General features: G+C 37.4%; 1 protein-coding gene across 2 annotated transcripts in view; it reads right to left on the bottom strand.

Moving 5' to 3' along the window:
- Nucleotides 1-1,040: 1,040 nt before the first annotated feature.
- The window catches only part of MINDY2 (MINDY lysine 48 deubiquitinase 2), a 28,439-nt gene continuing 1,800 nt past the window's right edge, over nt 1,041-27,679 (bottom strand). Inside the window, exons 2-10 of one of the 2 annotated variants that reach the window (XR_015773924.1) lie at nt 21,237-21,294; nt 18,980-19,044; nt 16,216-16,374; nt 15,266-15,368; nt 14,569-14,711; nt 7,066-7,239; nt 5,972-6,145; nt 4,110-4,589; nt 1,041-2,053 (exon numbers count right to left, since the gene is read on the bottom strand). Coding sequence is in view for 1 of the 2 variants with exons in the window: in XM_088062916.1 (XP_087919042.1) it covers nt 4,470-4,589; nt 5,972-6,145; nt 7,066-7,239; nt 14,569-14,711; nt 15,266-15,368; nt 16,216-16,374; nt 18,980-19,044; nt 21,237-21,294 (996 nt within the window). In the remaining variant the exon portion in view is untranslated. Of the gene's footprint in view, nt 4,590-5,971; nt 6,146-7,065; nt 7,240-14,568; nt 14,712-15,265; nt 15,369-16,215; nt 16,375-18,979; nt 19,045-21,236; nt 21,295-27,679 lie in introns of both variants that reach the window. The other variant, XM_088062916.1, reaches the window with a different exon arrangement.

Here is a 27,679-nt window from a genome sequence, read left to right as displayed (position 1 = left end):
AAAGAGAGTTCAGAGTGGTAGGAGCCGACATTGACCAAAACTGAACAGTAGGCAACTGACATTTAATATCTGAGGCTATCAGAGGATCAGCACAGCTAGTCCTGACTTTAAAGCACAGTGAGAGTGAGGAGCAGTGTGTCCAGGGACAGACACTGCCAGCCTGCCAGGAAATGAACCTGCTGGGCATTACCTAGGTGAGAAAATGCGGCCGCTGCACGCTGTGCCACAGCTATTTGTGTCCAAAATAACAGCAAAATTACGGACAAAGCCTTAAACAATCTCAAGAGGTAGCATAGGGACTTATGTTCCGGCCTCTCTTTCCTCCTTAGCATTCCCCTGTGGCACTTCTTCCCCATCAGAGCAGATCACAGCCGAGCTTACATCCATTCTTTTCTGCTGGCCAAGCTATGAACGAGAGGGAGCTCTGCAGGAGCACTGTGAACATCAGACTGTATATGATGTGGTTTGAGAAGCTGGCACTCACCTCTTCCCATTTCCCACTCAGCACTAAGTTTCTGGCTAGTTATGCTTAATAAAAAAGGATGTGGACTCATCAATTTTAAGATGAAATGCCATTTTCAGGCCTTGCACGTGACATTTGCTGTAATATGCTAGACTGAATGAACATTTTTTAACGTTGGATTTTTCTTGATAACAAGGTGTTCTTCATCGTAGCACAGATAGGAAAAAATGGGAGCATTCGAATGCATCCAAACTACAGCTTGTTGTTTTTGCTTTTCTGTAATATGCTTTCTAATGAGGATTTCACAACATTTAACATGCATTCCCTGAGTCACCTGTTTAATGCTGCAACTTTTAAAAATCTGCTTTTATATAAAATGAGCTCTTAATTTAGTATGTTGTATTGAAGGATGTAGTTTGTATTGATTCTCTAATAAGCATCCTAATGCAAAGAGATGATCCAAGGAATGACTTTGTTACAGAAGCAGTGGAGCAGGAACAAAGGATGGTTCAGTTAAAAATGTATCAGCTGTACCTTTCACTTGAGTATTTCCTGCTGAATGCACAAGAAAATTCCATTTCAAGAACTCCAAAACTGCCTTTTATTACATACTGGAAAATTTTTTCAAGAGCTTGTGTATACAAGTTTGAAGAAACATGATAATAATGTGAAATACCAAGTGAGAAAGAGCCTGCCTGGCAATCTGAGGTTCTCAGCAGAGCCTGTGCTTCCCTTGGAGCTCATGTGCCTGTGAGCCATAAGAGCAGCTCTGCAGAGACACTGAACACATCACTTCTTACATGGACAGCTACAAAATGTAGTTTTTGGATGGTGTTTAAGTGAATTTTCAGGAATGCTAATTTCATTCTCTGGTGTTACAACCCTCCTTTGGATCTGCTTTGTTGGGTTGCAGATTCCATGAGTGGCACAAGAAAACTGGTGGATCTGAGCATTTACAAAGTGCCTTATAGAAAAAACATTTATCTCTATGGCAGTGCTGAGTTTTTTGCTAATCTTAAGAATACTTTTATGTAGCCTTTTTTTATGTCACAACTATAATGCAAAAACAAAAATTCTGTGATATTTTTTCTTCTGTGCTAGCATTTATCTAGTGGAAAACAAGTTCTACTCTACTTTTTTGGACACTTTCATATATACTATGGAGCATGTGCATGCTAAATTGTATAAATAGATTTAAAGTATAAATCTATACCATATTACTTATGTTTTGCCAGAACATAAGCTGGAGGAAAAAAAAGAGAAAAAAAAGGCAAATGAAGTAAACAGAAGTAGATATTGTCTTCCTGGTACTCCAAGACTATATTGTGCAATATTGTTTTCCAAGCTCACTTCATATAGATAAAAGCAATTCTGTTCATGTTTTTTATCCTCAGATACTATCAGAGATACCAACGGTGACAAGGTGCTTTTGGAATGGTTACTCCCAGTAGGGCATAAATTAAGCTCCCAGATGAATTTCATTTTGGGTATTAGGAAGCTCAACTGCTTAAAACTTTTGCCACTAACAAGTTCAACTCATGCAGCCCTAGATTTCAGGAATTCTTTACCTTTTTTCCAAAGCTTCAAGACCTGTAAAGAAAAAAGGATATTAACAGAGGACTGTTTTCATAGCATGCCTTCCATCTCAAACACCCTGAAACTCTTCACTCCTCTACTGAAAGAAACTGAATTATCTTGTTGGAATTTCATGATGAGCACTGCATTTAACTCTTCTTCCTCTGTGACTAAATGACCATAATTCCTCTAACTACAGTATATTGAGTTTCAGGCACATCTGTCGGAAACTCGAAATGTTACATGAATTCCTCTAATATGAGCAAGTATCTTAGGCAAAGAGATAAACTCCACAGCCACAACAGCTGGATTCCTTCCAAAAGGAGTTAGTGGCAATACTGTCACTGAAAACAATAACAAACACTTAGCTTGACATATTTATTTTTCAAGGTCAATAAATAAATGTAAATACACAAATTTGGAAAAATCTTAGTAACAGAATGTTTTTAAACAACATTCTGGCTTAAAGTCTCTGTTATTGACACTATTGGAAGTCTACTTAAAGTAGCTAAGTCGTTATGTTGGTGATCCTCCATCACATTAATTTGTTTGAAGAAGTTAGGCTGCTGCAAAGGAAAAAAGGACATCAACCTTTGCTTTGACATAGAAAATTATCTGAACTGCATACATCAAGTATTAAAAATTACTTCTCTGGGCATGACTTTTCTAGAGAAGATATTTTTAAAATTTACAGTTTACATATTAGAGACCTCCTACTGTTCATTACTTCATCATTATAAAAGGGAAATTGTAACAAAAGTGGAAAAAAAAAACAAAAGGAGAAAAGTCATGGAAGAAAAATGATCCAAATTGGCCCTTTAGTTGGTAAGACATTCTTCCTTTATCTCATTTTCATTCTAGGTTGGTAACAGATGTGTGTAATGACTGGTTGCCATCAGTGCAGCAAGTCTGCTTGAAATAAACTTGTGTCAGACACCCACTTTTACAGACATTCTCCAAACACCTGGAAGCAGGAATGTCATATTCCACCTTAGCTTGCCCAAGGTATTCTGTGTGAACACTAAGGCTTAGAGCACAGATACAGAACTTGTCCAGGAGAAGCAGCCTTTTTCAAAAGTATCTACAAATCGCTAAATAGAAATTTTTATCAAAAGCAAGAAGGTAATTGTTATTGATTTAATGGAAGTGGAGGAAGATTTGTGGTTCCCTCAAAATTCATCAAGTGTTCTATTTCTGCATTCTATAAATACTACAAGATGCAACATGTTTATTTGGTTCCCATAAATTAGAAAAATCTGGTTTCCAAAAATTCTAAATTAGTGATTTAAAAAATAAAATATTACACCTGACCACCTCTCAAACCATCTCAGAGATGGCTTCACTCCTCTGTCACCCCTTCAGAAGTGTGCTTTTTTAAGAATACATGATTTATAAAACAAACAAAAAAATGTGTTTTTAACTACAGTACACTTGCTTAAATATACAAGTGGACACGTTAACGTCATGTTGAAGTTCAAGGTACTTCTGGATAAAAGGCAGATATTAGTTATTTTAACTCTGCATTCTTATATAGAATAATGATTATTATAGACTTTAGCTTCCTCTCATCATTCATCTATCATATGGAGAGGTCAATAAATAAAAGCTTATCTGGTCCAGTTTACCTACAAGAGAAAAAAAACAGTAAAAGAAAAAGAAGTTACCTATAAAATTACTTTTTAACCCTGATAACATCTGAGTTGCCATACCCAGTTTGTAGTTGCAAGAAAAGCAAACAATATTCATTTTGCTTTTTAATAAATGCCCCATTGTTTTCATGACAATTTTTGTATGCTGCCTATCAAGTCACATATTCTTGGGGCAAGAAAGCTGGCCAGGAGATGCAGTGGTAGCAGTAAGTATAAATCTGGGTTCAAAAAAAGAACATACCAGATCCAGAAGCAAAGAAATCTGGACACACTGAGGAGGCAGTGCCCAGCTGTTATTTGGGCTCTTGTGTCATGGAGACTATACCCAGCCTAAGATATAGTTTCATACTATGGAAGTAACACAGAACTCTGTTGTGCTTGTGTACAGACTTCAGGAAAAAGCCTTACACAAAATGAATTACCTTTGTTTAGAGTAGAAGATAAAATAGCTTACTAACTGATGTAATGAGTAATGGATGTCACTATGACACAGGACTTGCCATGAGTTGTGTGTTCAGCTACAAGGTGCAGTATTTCTTACGACTAACTCAAAGCACAGCCGCTTCCAACTGTGATTTGGAATTCCCTCTTGAGCAGCACGCACTATGACTTTGAAGGAAGTCTGTCTGATTGTTACAAAGTCATCCATCCTCTCTTGGAACATGAACAAAATCCATGGGGTAATCAGGCACAGGCGGCATGTAACAGGTTTGTCTTCCTTTTTACTCCTTGTTTTTGCTTCTGAGGACATGCACTTGACTCCAGATGGAATCCATGTTCTGTTACAAAAGAACACAGCTGTTCTTCTCTTTCTCCCTCTCCTTCTCTCGAGGCTCTTTGCGTTTGCGTTCGTTACTCCCGGATTGTCTCGCACTGGCTGGAGAGGCAGCACCTTGTACCTGCTGTGTAGGGAAAAATAACGTGGGAAATGAACCCAGCACCATTGCAGATACAGCCTGAAACATTACTGTGCAGTGAAGTTCACAAACAGAAAGTTTAGGTACTCTGCTAACCAGCAGAATTCACGTAGGGGTTTTTGGTATACCTACTCCAGGACCTCCACAAAATTGCATATTTCTTGAAAATTAAGTCAGCTGAAAATATATTTCAAGTTTCATGTGTCCCTTCTGTTGTGTCCACATATTCAGATCAGTAGTTTCAATAAAATATGGTTTCAAGCATTTTCTGGCACTTCTGTGTTATTGGACTGGAATTTTTTCTTAGTTTCTCTTATAACTACACAATCCACATTTTGCTATTTGCAGTCAAAGTGCTGGTGTGGACAGATAATGGCAAGGCAGCAGCTTTTTGTGACTCTTTAATAACTTGGCAAGGGAATTGGTATACAAAGGCAACATAAGTTTTTTTAATTCATTATCTATTCCCTCTGTTACCTATTCATAGCCTGCAAATGAGCAGGCTCCTAATCCTGCTCAGCAGGTTCTTCAGTTCTTTCTACCTTTGGCAGCCAGCAGTAATGAATCTGTATCTTAGACAGGTACTGCTGGTTCTATTAAAGCAACAAGCAGTACAAATAACACAACTTTTACCTGTAAAAATTCTTGTTTCATGCTTAACAAACTTAACAGCTAATGGTTCTGAATTACTTCAGGCCAAAGATGCAGGCTTTACATAGATTATTTCTTACATATTTGTAAATAAAAACAGTTCTGAAAGTCCTCAGTAGTTAAAGAACTCTCTAAATCCAAAAAACCAATATTGTCTCTGGCACAGAAGATTCAGTTAAATTGCATTTTTGCATAGACATGTGCATGAATCACTTTTTCAGAAGATTTTGAAATCAGCTGCTTATGGGTATGGGATGGAAAGGTGTACTGGAAGAAACTGAATTGCCCAATTTGGAACAACAGAATAGATTCACATGAGATCACAGTCTGAAACACCTAAAAATGTAAGCAACAAACTTCTGCAAAACAAAATAAAGACAAAGCTTCAACTACTATCAGAAGTTTAGTTGAATGCTCTTCTGCAAGTAATGTACAATACTAGCTAATACCATCTTTGTAACCTGACATATTAATTCATACCATCATTCCAAATTTAAGCAGTATAAATGAAACCCTAATTTAGAAGGTTAAGCCTGCTTTAAAGTATTTAAATGTTTGCAGTTGCCAGATCTACATGCATACTCCAACAATTGCAGCATATTCCCAAAGAATTCTATATTCACTTCCAGCTGAAATATGTATAAGCACAGATGTGTGTCTATGCAATTATTAATATTTTCTAAAACTGATGATCATATTCTGTAATGTTTTCTTACCTGGACCTGAGCAGCTGCTTGTTCTTGTTCCTGATAGTACTGAGAAGCTCTCCTGTCCTCCTCTTCCTGGAGCTTCTTTGCTAGCTCTAGATCACTGATTCCTTCTGGGATCTGTTCCCAGTTAATCTCTTGATTCTGCTGCTCTTGTTGTAGAGATAGTGCCATCAGATAATCCTGAACAGTAAACTTTTTAATTAATGCTCTTTCACAGAGAAAAAAATTTGTATCAAGTGAATTTTGCAGCATGTCCAGCTACACAGTACCATCACTTTTCTCCCAGCCTTATCTTCAAAGGGAGATCAGGAATTTGTTTCAGAACCTGACCATAACCTCAGCTGCAGAAAGGCTGAGAACAGCTACTTTACATATCTGCTTTCACAATGCCTAAGTTGCAGCACAGAAAACACAAAAACTAATTAAAAATTTTTGCTTTCAGGTTTAAATTCTATTAACTAGACAGCAGCGAATTATCTGTCAGATTTTGATTCTGAGACAGAGATGCTGTGCTTCAATTTATTAAGAAGCATCTTATTAATTTTCCCCCAGTATTTAAAAGACATTAATGGTGATCATATAAACTTGTTCAGAATGTAAGATTTTGAAGGACATCCATCTTGCTCTGCACTTGTGCATTAACTGGTACAACTCAGCCCCACCTCAGACATGACTTCTGCAAACCGTGTCTCAGTAAGAATAACAAACACCACCATGAGACACAATCTGCTGTGCGGTTTCTCCTACATTCAGAAGGCAAAGTTCAGCTATGACAATCTTAATGAGCTGAAGGAAGTTTGTTATGTAGGAAGGAATTCCACAGTCTGCTGCTGTTTCCATATACAAAGCAGAGGTGACATTTCACCTGAGTGAGGACTTTGCAGAGATTAAAATCCCATTTTCCAAACTCCTCAGTTGGTCTTACTTTTCCTCCCTCAAACCCATCTTAATACTTTCAAGTGGCACTTTTGGGAATCCCAATCTAATTACCTAAAGGAGTTTTACAGTCCCACATATGTGTGAGTATACACACATACATATCTGTGGAATTACACTAAAAATCAGCACTAACTTCAAATGGAAAGGCAGAAATCCAGTACCTGATCTATTTGGTCCTGCTGCCCTCTGTAGACAGTTTCAGGGTCTGATGGAGGCCGCAGGTGGAATTCAGAGTCACAGAAATTCCCGTCACCATCCACATTGTGTAAACTTTCCCACACAACCTTCTCTTCTGTAAGAAAGCCCTGGTCTGTCACCAGCAGGTAAAGCTGACCCTACACAGAAGAAATAGAAAAACCTGTAAAACTTTAAATAAAAAAATAAAAAAATACTTTTTACAGTCTAAGTAGTAGAAATTATACAAATATTACACTTCAATAAAACATTCATTTAGAGTTTTTAGCAAGTTTAATAATTAAATAAATCAGCAAACAGCATTAAACCACCAGACATTAGTATTCACTGCTAAATTAACAGCCACACAATTTCTTTATTCCATCTTGCAATTCTTCATTCTTAATGAAAGTTCAAATTGACTAGAAATTGATATAAAACATTAATATAGATATATATTAATAAATATATTAATATATGCAAAGCCTTGACAGCTCTTTAGAAACACACCTAAGAAATAGACTTAAAAACTGGCAACAAAAACTTTAAATCCCAGGAGTAATCACATTAAATTCCAAAGGCAAGATATGGAGACAAAGGTGATCTTTCCAAACAATCCAAGAGGCATTACCTCAAGATGGCCACATCTCAGACTTCATGTTTCATAATGAGTTTTGATAAAATTTGAGGTCTGTGTCAATTGAAAGTTCTAAATTTAAGATTCTTGCTATCACTTGTCACCAATAACTGCTTTTGTTGGCATTTTAGTAATTTTACATTTCCATAAGGCCAAATTTCTTGGTTTCAAAGTCTGAAATTATAAAATGGGCTGGTCTGAAGGAGACAATGCTAACAAAGTGCAGGTACCAAGGCACTGGAAGGATGAAATGTAAGCTTAGACTGAAGGAGTGGGAGAAGAGCTGAAATCAAAGGGAATAACTGAAGGAGGCCCCAAGTAAAAGGAGATGGTGCTGCATATCTGAGGGACAGCAAAGCAGCACAAAATACCCGTTTAAATTTCCATTTAAATCAATCCATTTATTTCATCCTACCTTTTTTATCATGTTTTTAGGATTATACTCCAAATCAAGAAGGTTGTTACTGACCATACAGCACATTAAGACTGAAAACTCCATTATTATTACTGAATGTACCAGATCAAGACACTCAATACAAAACTTAGAGCACTGGTTTAGCTGTAAGAATCAAGGCAGTTTATGACATCCACAAAAATTTGGTATTTGTATTCCAGCAACACACAAAGGGTTCTCAAAGATCACTGTTCTAAAGTTGTACCAAAGCAAGACGCAGATCCTGTTCTAGTGATTTCTAAAGCTAAACAGGCAAGAAATTGAAACTCTGTCCATACTCAACACATAGAGAATGAGCTCCCTGACTTCTCTGATGTCATTAAATAACTCTCTAAGGAGATGCTGAAATTCCAATCACATCTCGTCAATCCCACTCTGTTTACAGCCCCTCCTGGGGCTGGGAGGTCATTTGATGTAACAAAAATATTATTTGAAGACTCGCAGCAATCATTCCAATATTACCTAATACCATAACATGCACTTATACACAAGGCCAAATAGAGTGGATAAAAAAACCAAACCAAAACCAAACAGGTAACACTACTGTATGTTCAAGCATGGGAGTTAACCAGCACAGCGGGGCTCTACAGACATACGTACAAGTGTCAGCAACAAGTCTGATCACATAACATGATCTAAAAAAATCACCTGTCCCTTGGAAACCTGCCTGAGAACTGAATGATACTCCTGACACCTAAAATTGCCTGAAGAAAATAAAAGGAAGTAATTTCACAATGTTTCCAGTTTGCACAGAATACCTATTTCACAACATTTTGTATATAAGAATCAATCTTCAAAAAGATGTAAAATAAAATCCTGGAATTTTTAAGATAAAATTTTAAGATAAAATGTATTTGAACTTTTTAGTTTTATTTTGAACAGTACATTGACCCAAACAAAACTTAAAAAAGGGGATGGTGTGTGTATGTGTGTCTCAGGAAAACTAATATTTTCATAATCACAGTTGATGGTCTGTAATTAAAAATGTATGCCATAATAGAGGAAAACCTATCTCCAAACTATTATAAGCTTAATTTTTCCACATACAAATATTAAGGTATATCATTGCCTTCACAGAATTAGAATCTAGTATCTAAGGATGGATTAAAGCTAACACTTGTTTGAAATAGAGACCTGTTTCAAATCTTAAATACAATTCATATTATTACTTTGTAAGAATTTCTCAGTTGAACACTGATGGTAAAAATGTCACATTAGAGTAAATAATCAAAAATAAATGTAACACAGCTCCCTATGAAAGGCAATAAACTGCACTGCATATCACCACATTACCTGGACACCACCACTGCAATTCCAATACCAACTGCATACCTTAAAACATTCTGTTTCACTTGAACAAAGCTTAGCAAACCAACAAACACAGGCTTCCCTAGTGCCTGATAAGAGACAGAGTTCCTGTTCACATTATTGGAACGAAAGAAAAATGGGAAATCACAGATCAGAGATCCAAAGTCATCTTTCCCTTATTTTTAACCAACTTCTCTGATCTCTACATCCTATTAGTAAATTAAAACGAATCCCACAAAAAACCCCAACCAGGACCCTCACAATATTGCTAATATTCAAGGAGGCTTTGGCAATAATTTCATACATTAAGTAAGAGAAGTTGGCTCTTTTGCTAGGAGCTGTAATGTAGCCTCTCATCAGTGGTTTGTTCCTTCTCCTTGCAACAAGAAAATAGAGACTATTTCTTTCTACAGACTGGCTTTGTAGGCACAATTTTAATGCCAGGCACGTTCTCTTCCCAATGCCGAAGGCACAGGCCACACTCAGTGGCACAGCCAGACTCCAGCAAGGAGAGCCTGTGATTCCAGAAAAGCCTTTTAGCCTTTCATCCTCTGACCTTCGCGCTGCCTCTGAGCCGGGGCTGCACCGAGCCGTGCCTGGGGCCAGGAAGAGCAGCCGCCCTTCCCAGGCACTTCCCACAGCCCGGGGCTGGCTCTGAGGGACACGGACACAGCCCCGGGGGACGGGGGGACACAGCCCCGGGGGACGGGGGAGGGACACGGACACAGCCCCGAGGGACACGGACACAGCCCCGGCCTGTGCCGCTGGTCCCCGGGCTCCCCAGGCCGAGCAGCACACCGAGCTCGGGCAACTCAGGTAACCAATGCACACAAAATTGGCTTTCGAATGCCCCCCCACCCGAGAACGGTACCAACGCTTTACTAACTGTTTCTACCTTCAGAAAAATCCTAACTGGCCATTTCTAGAGTATTATGGGATTATCTTTTAGATTTTTTCAATGTGGGGTTTTTTAAACAAATATCCAGTCTCATGGGTTAACACTGCCCCCCAAAATACCACCACATAAGAGACAGCAAATATATCTACTACTAGCTATAGTCTATAGGGAGTAAGACAATAAAGTCTTAAGTGCATAGCTATTGTAGACACAGTTTAACAAAGTTATGACTGATTATTTATCCTAAGAATCAATACTTAGATACTGTAGACCAATGCCCAGATTTTATAGTTTCACATATAAAAACTTTGAAATAAAGCTGAGGATAAAGCAAGATTATTCTCCCAAACAGGGATCTCTCAGTCTTCTGGTGTGCACAAAAAGACTCCTCTTAAATGCACAGATATAGGCTACAGTACTAGACCTCTTTTCCCTGGGTAATTTCATAATCAGATTAAATAATTAAGATTAATGTTTTTAAACTAGTTGTTCTAATGCAAATTACCAAGTTTCCAGCAACTCAGCTGAAAAAGAAAACCTAATAGTTTCATACAGTAAAGACAAAACATTTTAAGCTTTATGTTTTGAATAGTATGTAAATATTCTCTTGGACTTCTGGATCAGATCCCTTCATTTCTGTGAAGGTGTTTTAAGTTGATGAATGAGTGTTGTTTGAATTTTCTCTAACAGTTGAAACATTCAAATACTCTAATATTAAAAAGATCTTTTAAAGAAAATACATACTACTGGATTCAGAGTACCCTCAGCGTAAGAACTGTACACTTAACTAAGAAATTAAAAAATAAACATGTTTTTAAGCAGTTATATTCATTGCCTCTACTGTGCCAATCTTAAATGCCTAGGAAAAAGTGAAATTATTGTTATGAAATACACTTTGTATTGGAATAAAAGGATCTGTTGAGTTGTGAAGCAGAAACACAACATTTCTAAACTAGAAAACACACATACTTAAAAATCGAGACAGGTAAGTGTCTTGATACTTTTCAGTAAAGAACACAGGTTCTATTACAAACAGTCTGTGGGAAAAAATGTTCCAACTGAACTAAGATCTTACCAAACTGATCCCCTCTTTCCTGTTTTTCCTTGATCTAGGGAATTATCATTTGATGTATTTATTATCTGCATAATGAAAAGCAAAGGCAAAAAAATAAAATCACATTTTTAACTGCTGAAAATTATTATGGTATAATCAAGTGAGCCAAGACTATTAGAATGCAATTAAAGGGACAGGAAGTAGAAAAAATGATTACTTGGGCAAATGGACAAGGTATGGAAAGCCAAGTCCTTTCACTAAAATATCAGCCTTGAAAAACCCACACTGCACTTAAAAAATATCCCCAGTGTACAAATCTCCTTGTATCAGCTGTATATTAAAGCTGAAAAAAAAGTTGAATAATTAGCTTAATTAGAATAATAATAGCTAATTACTCAAGCTGTCTCTGAAACACACCAAATTTATTACATGGACATTACTTATTAAATGTGTAACTCCCTTTTGATTAACTTTATAGCCACTTTATTTATACATTTCCACGTATTGATTTGGAGGGGAAAGAGGGAAAGGCAGTATTAGGGAAAGACAAAAAATAATTGCATCATTCTTGCCATAGAAGTTCAACACCTCCATTTTCCCTGGCATATGTGATGTCTCCAGTTTTCCCAATGGATGGACTTTCTCCCATCGTCCAGCTACTGCTGACCACTGCTCAAAGTGTGAGGAAACTCCATCCTCAGAGTGAGCATTAAACCCAGGAGATGGAAACAGTGAAGCAGTTGGAAAAAAACCTCAACTCTGTAGTAACAATGCATTTGGCACTCACATGAGTATCCTGGAGGTCCAAAAATTTCTGGATAGCTGATCTTGGCAAACAGCCCAGGTCTATTTCTGACTTGATACAGAAGACCCCCTAGATGTATAGCTACTGCAAAGAGCTGGGTAGGTTAGAAGCAAGCAAGAGTTATTGCTGGCCTTTAAATATCAATTTTAAAATTATTTTCTGTCTTTATTAAAAAGCTTTTTGATATCACAAATTCTGTCATGTCCCACACAGCAAAAGTCCAAATCAAAATGAACACTGTTTACAAGCAATAACCTCAGGAACTAAAGCATGTAAATAACATGGAAATTAAACACTAACTAGAAGGGAGGTCCCCATGACTGTGAAAAACAAGAACAATGGCCTCTATTTCAAAACTTAGCATTTCAGAATTCTAAGAATTCTCAAAAAGCACAAGATTAAAACCACTGTGACTTAGCAGCCGCAAACCTTAAATATACAAACAACACTCTTCTTCAAATATTTTAACTTTGTATTTCTTAGGACTTGTATTTAGTTCTTACAGGTAAAACTCAAGACACAGATTTTTACTCACTGCCTTAACCTCTTCTGTATTATTAATATTGGATAAAGATATTTAACTCATTGATGTGTTGCATTTTATTTCTACAAGGAAAAAGGATCTCAGTTCAGAAGTACACATTTACAAGAATGAAGCTGATAAAGCACAGACAAACACACACCAGGTTCTGGTCTTTAATGTAAATACTGGGCTGCAAAAGACTACAAAGAGCCAGCATTTTACAAAACTGATCTGTATTCATAATCTCCAGGTCAAAGGGATGCTCATTGCCTGTATTTAATACAAACAGTATTTTAGATTTTAAAGGCTTTAATAATAGGACAAAAATGCATTCTTTCCAGGAGGATTTATGTATTTTATCTGGAATAGCCTTTAAATAAAGTAAAAGGGATATCCTGCACCTCTAGAAACCATCTGTACCAAGGAAGTACAGCTGTACTTTTACTATTTTCTTTTCTAATACCAAACTATGTTGAGGTTGGGGTTTATTCTTCCGTCCCCACTCCATAATGAAAGTGTCTAGGCTTGCTTCCCATGTTACCCCCATCTAATCTAAGAAATAAATTTAGAAAAGCAGAGAGGGGAAAAACTATACTCAAAATTGTGATTTAAATGAGCTGCATCAGGAAGTATAATATTTGACCACACAGAGATATATTTCATAGCTTTTGGTTATTTAAATGGAAGAAGGGAGGAGAAAGATCCTTTTACTTGCCCTACTGGTTTAAGAGAGTGGCACTGTATACACAGATTTAAACAGATCTCAGATGTACTCTGATCAGAAAACCAAATGTGTTACCTGCTTGTAGAGTTAATCATTATTTATCAGGACTGTTCAGACCTTTAGCTCAGCTTATGAGTAGTTACTCAAAATGCCAAAGGTTGGCACTGGCAATCAAGATTAACAGAGGGAGGAAAAAAAAGACTAGTAGTGACAAATGGAAGTGTCATTCACTTGAGGTATAAGACATTATCACATAATGGCAAAACCAGTGGTTTCTTAACGTTATTGCATGTTACACACCTCTTCTTTTTTTTGCTTTTATTACCATTATTCATAAGTGTACATGAAATTAAAGTCTTATTAAATAACAAATAACCAAAACTTAATTTTAAGAGTTCTATACAAAGATAAAAACTCATACACTACCATCCTAGCAAAAGTAAAGTTGTTTTAGCATGAAGATGCTCCATAAATGAATGTAAACTTGCCAAGCCAGACTCTCCGCTCCACAGAGGAAGGAGTCCCAGAAGCACTAGCCAAGCTGACACATGCTTTTTGTATCCTGGAATATTCCTTTCATAATTGCCACCATTTTGCTTCCCCAGACACAGATAGAAATAACTTTAAAAAATTCTCTTCCCTAACAAAGGGAACCAGTATTGTAGTTCATCTCAACTTCTCCAAATGTTTGGCATTTTGCACATGGACCTATTCATCGACTGGCCCAAATGTAATGCAAACTTTTAGATGCTCAGAAACAAGAAATTAAATTAACCTTATCATGCCAACCACAAGCTGCAAGAAAATTTAAGCCATGTATATACATAACCACAAAGAGTTAACACAGGGAATAAACTGAACATAAAAGGAAAGATGATGAGAAGATTCAAAGTAGTAATGGATCCCAGTGTCAAAATCACTGTAATCAATAATTCCTAAGTAACACTCGCTACAGACCTTACATTCACTGTAAGCCATATTTACATATAACAACCTGGAATTTAATTTTATTTCAAGACAGTGAAAAACCATAGCTTTGAAACGAGCACACAAAACACAACAATAAAGACAAAAATGTTGGATGTACCTTGTATTTGGTCATGGTGCTAAAATGGTTGTTCCTGAAGAACACACAAAGTTCTCCCTCCTGGACAGCTGAAGTCAACTCACAGAGTCCATGGTATGTCAATTGTGTAGCTGTGTTATTTAGGAACTGCTCAGCTACAAACCCTACAAAAGCAACACATACTGTTATGTGTGTCTATCACACACTTGCTAATACAAGACCTGGTAACAATAGTAGTATTTTTCCCATCTCCCCACTACATCCCCATATTGCCACAAGCCTTAGGGAACGCATTCAGAGAGGGGCAAACAAGTTTCAAAGTTCTAAACCCATAGCATTGTAAACAAACCTTCTCATGTTCAGAAATGCTATACCCACTTCTAATATTATTCATGTTTTTCCTTGTTGTAATGGAATATATAATTCATATTCTAAATATAGGAGATAAGACATAGTTAAGTTGAAATCTGAATGCTACCACAATAGGGGAACTTCTTGCCAGCTTTTGAAAAAGTGTACTGAATAGATCAAGATCAATGCATCAGAGAAGTTGAAATGAGAAGCACAGTGCTGTGTGACTGCCCAGGGAAAGCAGCTCAGCACACAGAATGCAGCTCTTCCCACTGGTATCTCTACTCAGCATGACCCACATGGAAAATATGTAACTTAGATTTGGCAGGCCACATACTTTGATAAAATACAGAAAAATATTACCTACCTTCACTAACCAGTTCACTGTTTTCTGACTGTTTACAAGAAATGATCTTCTCCACCAGCTGATTGTAACTGCAGTTACCAACTGCTTTTACTATGTCAGCAACCTGCAGCGGAAAGGAACAACCTTTTTCAGAGAATTTACCTCTGAGAAGAACAGAACACAGCTGCAAGCCAGTGTCAACTATTAATAAGACAGTAAGAATTCAATAAAGAGAGGATGTTATCCTCTTAAAAAAATCTAGGCCATAACATTTTAGTCCAGTGTTAGACATTTTGGTATCTCAGATCCTATTTTAAATCCTTCAGTTAACCCTTAGCATCAAAAGCAAAAGCAGACGGAGAGCACTGCAAAATTCGGATCAGCTGGGCCAGGGTAAGAGAACAGCAACTCTCACCAACAAAACACGAGAAGAAAAACTCTCTGTCATTATTATTCCAGCCAAACTCACCAGTTTCCCCCTAAGTAAACAATACCACTTTATTGTTTATTAAACAATCTAATTAAAAATAAATTTCATGTTTGCTAAAGATGCAGTTCTCTCCAACCAGTTCCACCATCCTCATTTCCCAATAGCAGTGACTAATAAATCAGAATTAAAAAAGGAGGGAAGTAACTTCGTATTCTTTCCAAGTGTTCTCTAATAAGTTTTCAAAAATGATGAATGGGACACCATATCTGGGGCAACTTGCTACTTCCCTCAGAAAAACAATTCTCCTTTACAGAGTCATAGAAGGCTTTTAAAGTAGTTTGACTGTAGACCCAGGCTCTGCAAAGTTCCTGCACTAAAAAACACACAGTCTTTATTCACTCCTCAATTTTTCTGACTAGATTTTAAAAAGCCATTACCATATTCATTATTGGCTTGTTAAAACAATTCAGAAATATCTCCCCTCCCACCAATAACATTCAGAATAACTTTTTTTTTTAATAATTGAAACAGACAAAGTTACCTGAGGGTCCACTAACCATCCATGGTACAAGGGGATATCAAGAAGATCGAACACTATGCATTCAGGAGTGTATTCAAATACTCGGACACCTGTGAACTTCACATTGACATCCAGACCCGTCTGCAACTTATGCAGAATTGCCATTGCATCACTCATATTCTGACAACAGAAAGAAAAAAAAGAACAGATGACCCGATAGAGCTTTGTACACTTGGTGGTTAGTCTTGTCTTCATCATTTAGTACTCATCAACTCAACACTTCAAAATAAAAAAAAAACATTTAAAAGGGCAAATTGCCTGAACAAATGTTTCAATGCACATTCATGTTACACATTGTGCCAGAATATACATGAAATATAAGAATCTCCCTCCAATCACCTCTATCTGATGGTTTCTTCTTTTACACCCATGAACTAGTTTTAGGCTGTTCTGACTGCTTTTAGGTCTATTTCCCAAAGCCACTAGCCAGATGTTTGCAAGGAAACTGAATTATAAGGGTATCTTCAAAGGACTTTTCTTGAGGTTTCTTCTCCCCTGTTAAGCCTTCCCTTAAAAGTCAGGCTGAATCACTTGTCACTATACAATGAATGAACAATAAGACCTACACAGACCCACTTGCCAACTCTAATTTCAGGTTTCACTACTAAGAATCAGAGTCTTAATTGTTCACCACATTTTTTTTCTTTAACAAAAAGACAATTGCTATCTTATTTTGGGCATACCTTTAAATGGCCTGTAGATTCTACTGTAGAAACAAGTCATGAAAGTAGCACTTATTATAGTAGTGATCCCAATGGAATCCTAAGGAGAATTATCAAGTTATGAAGTTCCAATCAGAGAAAGGAAAGATGAGCCAAAGAAAATGTGCTTTGTGAGACAGTTATCTGGAACCAACAGATAACAAAAAAAAAAAAAAAACCAAAAGCAAAAAAAAAAAAATCCTGACATGCAGGAAAAAGAATTTTCCACTAAGTGAGAAAAGCCCACAAAGAGTACAGTCAGAAAGTCTGTGTAGAAGATTCGAGGAAACTGAGGGCATTTTTTTGTTTGTTGTTTGTTTGTGGGTTTTGGTTCTGTTGCTTAACAGGAATCCAGGCTTACAACAATGAGAAAAAAGCATAATAAAGACCAGAAACTCAGACTGGACAGGAGATGGAAACAGCAAAGATTCACAGACTAAAACCACTGATCTTTAAAAGACAGTTGCTTCTGTTGTCTTCTGATCAGAATCTGCACTTGAGCACAGCTGCTATAAACAAGAGTTTTAATGCCTGTAGCCCTTTAACTGTACTGTTCTGTCAAGTTTCCATGACCAGGAATGGAACAGTTCCCAGTACCTTATTACATTTTGCTTCATCTTACTGACAACTTTGTTATGTCACAAGGTTTGGAATTGAGCAATATTTTGTAGTAATTCTCAAGACTGACTTCAACTTTTAAGTTTTTATCATTTTAAAAGCAAACCAAAACACCATAAGAGTGCATGTCATTAGTACAGACCAGATATCAAACATAAAAACCTGAGATGTTTTGAAAGAAATTTTGCCATAATCTTACTCTGCTAAATGAACAAAAAGTCCATAGTAAGTCAGCATTAGCTGTCCACCAATTTAGATCATACATCGACAGACAATTGCTGCATTTATTTTCTAATGTTTACTTTGCAACAAAGCAGGATTACATCAAATGGATCAGAAAACCACAGAAGTTTCTTACTACAATTTCAACATTATCACTTCTGCTTTAGCTCCTTCCAAACCTTCAAAACAACTTAGAAGACTTCTAGAACAGAAGGCTTCTTTGAAATTACACAGTTAAAAACTGAAGGTATGTGATATTTATGTAATAAACCCATATATTTGAGCATAAGAAAGCTATAGAAGTTGTACATTTCCCAGGTACAGTAGTTTTCATCACCCTCCTGTAAGCTGATTATAGCTATAACCTTCTACAGCACAGAATTGTGTGGAACAAAATAGCCAATTTTGTTATTACAGAAGTAATTCCTATAATCTGATACAAATCAATCTCAAGTTACTTGATTTGGTTTTCAACACTGAATGAGAACAAGAAAAAATGACCTAGGAATAAACAGAACTACCTTGAAACCTTTCACCTATCAAAAAATACAAACCCACTTTTCCATGAGGAACCAAAAAACAGCTATGACTACATTCAGAGCTTGGAAAATATATACTAAATCAGTAATTTTTAAAACCAATAGCATTATCTTTAGTATAGTAAGACTTTTGTGATGACATATAAATAGTGGCCAGTGCAAATAATATTGCCTTTCATGACATAGCATCAATCTCTTTCTGTCCATCACAATTGATAACACAGATCTCAGTTTACATGCTCAGAGAAACTCTGGCAGGCACCACAGAACAGAGCAACTGAAGGACATGTAACAGAAGACTTCAAAAAGCAACTTAATATATTTTTATTAGTACCTTTGTGTTACAGTTCCTCAATAAAACCCATTTTATTTCGTTATGCTCGTAGTGGGAGATAAAAACCCCTTACCTTGTGTTAATAGGTAAGAGTTTTTCTTCACTAATAGCACACATATATAGAATTATTACTCTACATCAAGCCCAGGAAAAAACCAACTAGAAACAATGGTCTGTGTGCTTCTGGTTTTTAACAAGGTGACAAACCCTAGGTGAGAAACGTAATTTTAGTTTCCTCTAAAAAGGAAGGTTGGATTCCTTCCAACTGAGGAAGCAACTGTGTTTTAGGAGCAGCTAAAAAAAGCTCCTACCTGCTCATAATTAAGTCGCTGAATTTCAGATATCTCTTTAGGTTTTGCGTCGAGAATGTAGTCTCCTAAAAGAAAGCAGAAATGAAATTAAATTTATTTCACAATCAAAGCTTCGACATTTCTATGAATATTTCTGACTGAATCTGACTGATAATAAATACCACAACTGAAGTTTTCTAAATTAATGAGATCACACTGCTTTATAACCTGAAAGTTATAGTTATGGAGTAAAATATGAATATAAAAAACTTTATAAAATCATATTAAGAAATAAAATTCCAATGGCCAACACTGTTACTAAAGCAACATTTCATAATCTCTTGGGGTATCATACCAATCTTCTCATTAATCAAAAACTGACCTCCCTCTGTGCCTCAGCTTTAAAAATATAAAGAGGACAAACTGTTTACAGTAAGGTATGTTATTCTATACACAATTTAAAAAGGCAACCTGACTGATACTGTGAATGTTTTATTATGTTTTATACAGCAGTAATTCTATAAAACTTGTGCTGGTTTTGAGTGGAGAATAGTTAACTTTCTTCCCTGGTTAGTGGCTGGTGTGGGCTGTGCTTTGGATGTGTGCTGAACACAGGGCTGACAGCAGAGATGTTTTGTTATTGCTCAGCAGGGCTCGCCCAGAGCCAAGGCCCTTCCTGCTCTTCACAGGGCCGTGCTGGTGAGGGCTGTGAGGAGCCCCAGCCAGGACAGGTGACCCCACTGACCACAGGCCTGTTCCAGACCATGTCACATCATGCCCAGCACAAAGTGGGGAGAAAAAGAAGGAAGGAGGAACACTTGGGAGTGATGGTGTTTTTCTTCCCAAGTCACCACGTGTGACAGGGCGCTGCTCTCCTGGCCATGGCTGAACACTTGCCTGCCACAGGAAGCAGTGAATTAATTCCCTGTTTTGCTATGCTTTCCTTATCTCGAGTCTTCAACTCAACCCAGGACTTCTGGCTTTTACCCTCCCCATTCTCTACCTGATCTCACTGGTAGGGGAGTGAGAAAGGGGCTGCCTGGGCTTAAACCACAACACTTGTATTCCACCTTCTTCTACAACACAAAGCTAATTAACTACTTAATAGTTAATCAACACTGAGGTCCAAGATTTGTAACATCTTTTGAGACTAGTATCCACTGTCCAGATTTTATTTCAATGTTTTTGTACTTATTCCCTTGCTCCATTACTAAACTCAGAAAAATATCATTATAGGTTTCCTAATTTATACTCTGAACTTGAAAGTGGTTGAAGGCTGCTTTGTTGGTTTCGGTTTTTTTTTTTAACTGTAGAAGAACTGTAACTGCTAGTCCTGTTGAGTGAATAGGAACCTAAATAATTTGTACACAATTTTATTATTCAATTTAGTAAGATAATTCCAGAAGCTAAAATATGCCTTCAGGAAAGAATACCCATCTAGACAACTGGAATTATGTAATGACTTCAGACAGTATTGTGTCATCAATGCAATTATAAGAAATGTTTAGATATAGGGAGCAAGAGCTCTTATTTTTTTGGGAAAATTATATAGGTAACTTCTTTCTTCAACCAGAAGAGTCATCGATTTGCTTCTGAAAAGAACAGACTACACCATTTGTAAGTAAAAAGAATGAAAATATAGTTAGGGTTATTTTCTCCTCCTTAAGAAAAATCATACCGAGTCTATAAAGTTCAAACATTTTATATTTGTGAAGCTACAAGGGGAGGAAAAGTGGTACATACAGTTTAAGTACTATCACAACTGCACTTTTAACACCTGGATCATTAGGGGTATTAAAGTTCCGGCCCTGTCAGATACAAAGAGCTGCAGTTTTTCTGAACACTGAATATGATACCAGAGTAGTGCCTGCAAATGAAACCCAAATCTCTGAGGACTACAGTAATTTTTGTTATTTTAATTGGGTCATACTTCCAAGGATTAGAGTTACTACAGACAATTAAAGACAGAGTTGACTTACTACATTCTGTCAGCTGTAATAAAACAACACTGTAACAGACATGAATAACTTTAAATCTGTCAATGTGTTGGTGCACTAAGCCATACCAACGGCATCAACAAGACCAATCACTTTAGAAAGCAGTGCAGAAAGCTTCTAAAAACAGTTAAGTAAAAGCATGAGTCACTGAATACTGTAAGCAGTTTTCCTGAATCACATGAAAAGCTGAATAAAATAGTAAATAAATAAAACAGTTCTATGTTACTACACGCTACAAAGTACAACATACAAGTGGAAAGAGATTTATTACAATTACTAACCTAAGTATTCCATCAGCTGTTCAGCTGTTATGATCTCCATCATTGGTGGCAGTTTAATCTGTCAAAGTAAAAGTATATTCTCTTTAAACACTGAAACACTACAATTTAAAAAGCATGGTATTTCTAGACAAAAGACTTCTGATTACATTTCCCTCACCAGTTTATAAGGCCATTAGCATACTGGACCTCTACTAAATAGCAGCCACAAGAAGAGATTAAACAAGCATTTAGGTTTTTAGAGAAACCACATGTACACAGCACTTTCTCCCACCTGCACATCTCTGCATAGAGACCAACCAAAACATTTCTCCAGCATCCCTCTCCACAGATGCTCACACCACTCAATGCAATGGCTCAACTACAAGCACTCAGAATTAACAGACTGTGAACTGCTTAAGAAAACATCTTCTTCAAGTGTTTGACTCTCTAATTCCTTAAAATTCTTAACTGAGTATTAGCTTAAAAAGTTTCTGCGTACAGAAAAAGTCTGTAAAGGATCTAGTGTCAGTAGCTGCTGAGACGGGGAAGCCAAGGACCTGTGCAGGTGTAAGGAAATGACCTCCCAGCCACTCTTCCCACATTCACATTCCAAGGGTTTGGTTTACCTCCATACAGAGCAGACCAGACACACAGAACTCTGCATAAAGATTCCATTCCTCTCTTTCCTGATCTATTCCCACCATCATCTACTAAATCTATCCACCTTGGCAGAGCTAAAAGCTTTCTGCATTCTCATCTCTTCCAGCATCCTGGGTAAATGTTTTGGTTGAACACTTCCATTTACTGCAGGAAGAAATACAACAGCCAGAGCACAGACACATACAAAGACATGCTTCTGGCAATCTAAAAAAATACCATAGGAGTATACAGACTTCAAACACAATGTACTCAACTTTTCTCTGCATAAATGTGAATTTTATTTTTCTAGGGTTTAGGGTTGGTTTGTCTCAGGGGTTAATTTTTAAGGTCTCTTCAGTTCTAAATTTTCTCACCCCACCACTCTCCAACATCTTACAATTCAAAGTCTAGAAAAGGTATTTATTATATTGGGAATTTTTTAAATCAAGTTCCTCAATACTGATCACTGCTCTCTTTGACACATATAGAAAGACATGATGTGAAACTGTTAATTCATGCTTGAGATTTAATAGGTTCCACCCACTTTTCCGGTTGTAGAGGAGAAGGGACAAGTAGAAAATCAGGAGACAGAAGAGCAATATACATAAAGCCTTTGATTTAGCACCCCAAACTCAAATATACAGTATAGCAACACACTACTTCGTTCACATTGTGATGGAGACAGTTTTCAGTATAAAAACAGAGCTACTTTAATAAATTTGCAGGGAAAATGAGGTGTGATTGGGCTACATCTGTCTTATCAATTTTAATTATATTTGACAAAAGGTAAATGCGTTAATATATGAATTCACAAGAAGTTTCATTAAATTCGGGAGAAGAAAGAGACCCAAGTTAATATGGCTTTGTTATTTATACTCTAAGAAATATGTCCCTACTTGGGTGGGCATATAAAGAAGCTGGTAGTACTGGGATCTGGGAAAGGAATAAAGAAAAATCAGGCATGTGTGCATAGACACATGGTTTTTTTGAAAATACGAAATGAATGACAACTGACAGTAACTTACAGAAATTAACTCCTCCCAAAACTTATGCTCAGTAAGCTAAATGCTTTCATACTCTTTGATCCTGTTCACAATGTTCCTTCTGAGTATTCACAAAAATACAGTGTATTGAGCCATGTAAACAATAAGACTACAAGTTCAAAAAGCTGCCTTTTAAACTCCCAGTTGGGACTGACAACATTCAAATCTTAGCAAACACTAGCTGCGCACACCCCTGAGCCAGGGCTCATCACAGCCCATAAGGCACAGAGCAGCATCACCTCCACCAGCCCTGCCTGAAGTGCTACGGCACTGATGTGCCAGTACAGTATGAAGGAAAATCAGCACTGCTCCCTCAACTGTTAACTGGACTCCTGTGAAGATTTTTCAGGACTGGTTAGTTCTTTTTATTATTTATTTAAACCATTTCTATCAGCTCAGCCAGCATTGCTTGGGGGTTTCTGCTCTGCACCACATTTGGAACCTCTAGAAGCATGCTTACATGACAAACACCAACTCTAAAGCACAATTCCACAGCTAACCTATATTTGAGCTCCATGCACAAACAGCACAACATATATTTTATATCACTGGTTAACAAACAGAACTTTCCCTCACAACTGTAAAGCTAAACATTTATTTTTTTACTGCAGAAAAAGCAATGTGGTTTTACTCATCTCCAGGATCTCTCAAAATTGGATATTTTAGCAAGCTATGTCTCAAAATTAACAGCTTGATTAAATGCTAAGCAAAGTTAATTGGTTACTCCATGGCAATTTTAGGGCCGGCATGTGTAGTGGGACCTTGATCACACCTTTAAAATGGGCTAATGGGGTTCCAACACAGTTCTAAGTACTTTTGAAAAGAGCTGACCCAAAGATATAGAGAGAACATGACATTTCCCAGCTGTTCAGAGCTTCATTGCAAGTACTTAAGCGACAGGAAATGTACAGTGGAGAGGAAATGGGAGCAAAAAATACCTTAGAACTTAAGGGAGAGCAAAACCTCACGGTTTTGTACGGAACCACAGTCATTGTCCAGATAAATGAACAGAAGAAAACAACATAAGCAACAGTAGTAGAAGCTGCTGTTGTCCATAACAATCTATTATTTTGAGGGACACATTTTGTCAATAGGTTTCAATGTTTAATTGCTACATCTTACATCAATTCCACATTTTAGGAAAAATGCATTTCCTCAACTCCCACCCATTTCCTGTACCCCTCTACTGCAGTTTCCTGGTCTTTCACCGTGATAGCTCTTTCTAACTAGCTACATTTTACTTCCTACACTCAGGAGTGGGAAACTTAGTCTTTCTCACACAACTACAGCATGACATATGGATGAGGCGTATTTTAATTAAAAGATAAGACCGGTAAACAAATTTTCATAAGGAATATATTGTTTAATAAAACTTACAGTTTCTCTAAATTAGACTACAAATCCCAAAACTACATAATACTAATTTTCCACCGGATTCTTCCACACTACAGAAGGGCTTAAAAAAAGTTAAGTGATATAGTCATGCACAGAGGATAACACTTCTGAAAATACTATGAATATCAAAAGGGTCCAAGAAATTTTCTAATGGCTTATATAATAAGTCTTACATAAGACTTATAGTCTCAAAACATGTTTATCTAAAAGATGCCAGTCCTCTGAACACAGTGTTTCAGAGAAGTAAGGGTAGCTTCAAGCAGCTTTGACAAAAAAACAGTTAATATTCTTTGCAAATAAGCACCCCTGGCCTGGCAGGAACAGCTCTGTGAACCTGTCACACGACAGCCCGACAGCAAGTGCTGCCACCCCACGTCCTCAGGCAGGCTCCCTTCATCCCCTCGGACTGGGCTTGGTGCTGTGCCTGGGCGCAGCTCCAGGCTGTGATCTGCGGGCTCACCTCACCCCACAGGTGCCAGAGGAAGGGAGGCCGGGGCCCGCAGCCTGTGCGAGCAATCTGTGCCAAGCCGGGCCATACGGACAGAGCTCAGCAACAGGGACAGCGCATCACGTGTGAAGGGCCAGTGCCAGCCCGCAGAGCGGCCACCACCACTGCAGCCTCTGACAAATGGACTGCATATCAGCAGGAGCTCGCTGTGCTCAGCTCCTCTGAAAAACACTATTTTATGAAGACCTAAAATTAAGAATTTCTAACTAGAATTTTTTACTCTACCTCTTCTCTGCACATCAGTTTGGATACATCTAAGCACAAAAGTGGTTATATAACATTTACTTACATAATTGTTATGATACCTCAGTAGGTAATTCATACAGTTCTAAAAGTTACCAAAACTTCAGTAGAACTAGATGTGTAGGGAACACAGCTCCTTCCATTTATTGAGAGGATTATGACACAAAAAAGCTTTCAAAGACATTTGACTGGCGTTGTTCTCCTACAACATGATATTCCATATGTATGCACTTCTCAAGACAGTATTATTTATATTCAAATTGTAGAATGTTTTCCCTTTGCTTATTTTATGTTTCAAAATCTTCCCTGGACATTTCAGATATGCCACTTCTGTGCAACTTGTTAAGGTTCACAGAGTTCTTCAGCTGAAAGACAACACATCCTACCTAAGAAGCACAGAGCAGAATCACATGGCACCCTCACTTTAGCTTTTAGCATCTGATGATTGCCACATTTCCCCCTGCCACAAATTACATTTAATGAAATTAATGTAGTCATAATGAAGTCATCAGAAAGTGTTGCATGAACTATATCTAACCAAGATCACAAAAGACACTTAGAAAAGCCAACTTTACATTGCTAAACTTAACCACATAGTAAGCTACAGGCCTGAGCAAAAACTGAACAATCTCCAGATTTAAATAAAGTGAAAAACAGTGTGCTACACTACTCCACATCAGAGGACACAACTCATGCTTGTACATACATTTAAAAATGTTTGTTTCAATCCCTACTTCTGCTTCATTTCTATCACATAAGTCTAAGGGGTTATTACACTGTTTTGCACAACAGCTATTTTTCCAGGTTGGCATCATAGTGCTTTTGGTTTTTTTCTTCTTAGAACATTTCTGTAGCACTCCTGTAGCAGAACTCCTTGGCTCTCCCTCTTACAGGCTAAACTGCAAGTTACACTTAGACAGGCAGACTGCAAAAACACTTCAAAAGAAAAGTAATTTCATAATTTTAATATTTAAAATACAGCTTCTGCAATCTGCCACCTCAAAGTTTCATGTATCCTTTGAAAGTAGTGGATAAAAGAGAGGTAGCAGGTTTATCACAAGCTTAGTTCCAAAACCTGGTATTTCCAAAATGGAATTTGAACTGTCACAGTGGGTGCTACTATTTCAGAATTTCCAAAACCCCAACTGCCAAACCAGTACTGCACTTAAGTTGGCTGAGACCAATCTATCCGCAGGATGACCAGAACTCTCAACCCTGTCAGGACAGAGTTCTGAGAAGGAAAAATGATGGCTGATACAGGGAATAGAACCCAAAGCCTAACTGTTTAACTTCTTATTATATTTCCTGATGTGATTATATTTTCCCTCCTCACCTCCTTCTTACACCCTTTTTTCCCATTACATGTAGCTTCTTTTCAAGTAATATGTACTATCGTATTCTCACTCTACTTTTGCCTGTTTTCATCTTTCAGTTTGCCTTCTTGTTCCCAAATTATAACTACTCGACCCAGTCTAGTGTTCATCATGGTTCAGGAGGAGTGAGAAGGTGGACATCCATCCTCAGCCTTCATAAATAGCAAGCTACTGTCAGTGATGTACAGATGAGCTTCCACCTCAACCAGTGTCAATGTGATTCTTGACTATGAACTGAGGAAAAGAAAGGCCAATTTGTAGAGGCAGTAATTAGGAAAATCAATTACAAGCAACTACAAAATATAACCAACTAATAGGAAAACCCTCAAGCCTATAAATAATAACTCATGATGAGAGTTTCACCAGTTTAGCTGCCTGTCTGCAGCTCATGTAAATTCTGATGAGGTTTTGCACAGACAGAACTATAGAAAACTTCCTGTAATCTGAGCAATATGAAACAGTAGGGCACTCCCAAGGGGTATTTTGATTTTGGCCTATTTATAAAACTGGGTATTACCTTAATTCTCACTAATGCAGTATTTGAACCCAGGACAATGTCAGTTAAAATTCTGGTTGGAGAGCAGCAGCAGAGGGAAAAGGAAGAATGCAAAGGAACAAAACCTCCAAAAACTTAAATTCAAACAACAGGACCAGTGCTGTCCCATTTACATCTTTCATTAAATCAAAGATTAAAAAGGAAGATCCTGTAACTACCAGTTTCCTTTAAAATGCCACCACACAAAATGATAGGGAATTGCAGGTTTTTTAAGTCACCCCCAGACACTGAAGAGGGGGCACAGAAAACAAGTGTTCAATACTGAAGCCTGTGACAACATTCACACCCTCTTGAAGACAGCAGAGCCTACATAAGGCAACACCTTAAAGTCACACACAACTTCCCTCTACTGCTTTTACTGATGCTTAAATAGCAACATCACTGTACCCAGAGTTTCCCTCCTGATGTCTGAGCTATTGTGCTCAGAAAAATGTGTAGAAATTGTAACTCAACCAATAGAGCTGTTCTTCTGCAGTTAGCTACATCTACACAAATTTCATCTCATATTTCCATTCTTACCTTTTCCTAAGTCACCTCTCAAACTGCAAACAACCAAGAGGCTCTTCCAATACCAAATTTCTTCCCCTTGCTACTACAACATAAAAGCTATTCCTGTAAAGCTTTCCTATTTCAGGACTCCATTCTATCAGCTCTTCAGTCCTTTGGGGCTGAATTGCCAGCATTTCCTGAGACATGCCCCTCATCCT

Source organism: Pseudopodoces humilis, chromosome 16, assembly GCF_049639895.1.
Source record: "Pseudopodoces humilis isolate 2021_Gansu_Grassland_sample_001 chromosome 16, ASM4963989v1, whole genome shotgun sequence".
NCBI classification, from domain to species: domain Eukaryota; kingdom Metazoa; phylum Chordata; class Aves; order Passeriformes; family Paridae; genus Pseudopodoces; species Pseudopodoces humilis.
Note: the sequence above shows the minus strand (reverse complement) of the source record. Positions and strands in the feature narration are given on the sequence as shown.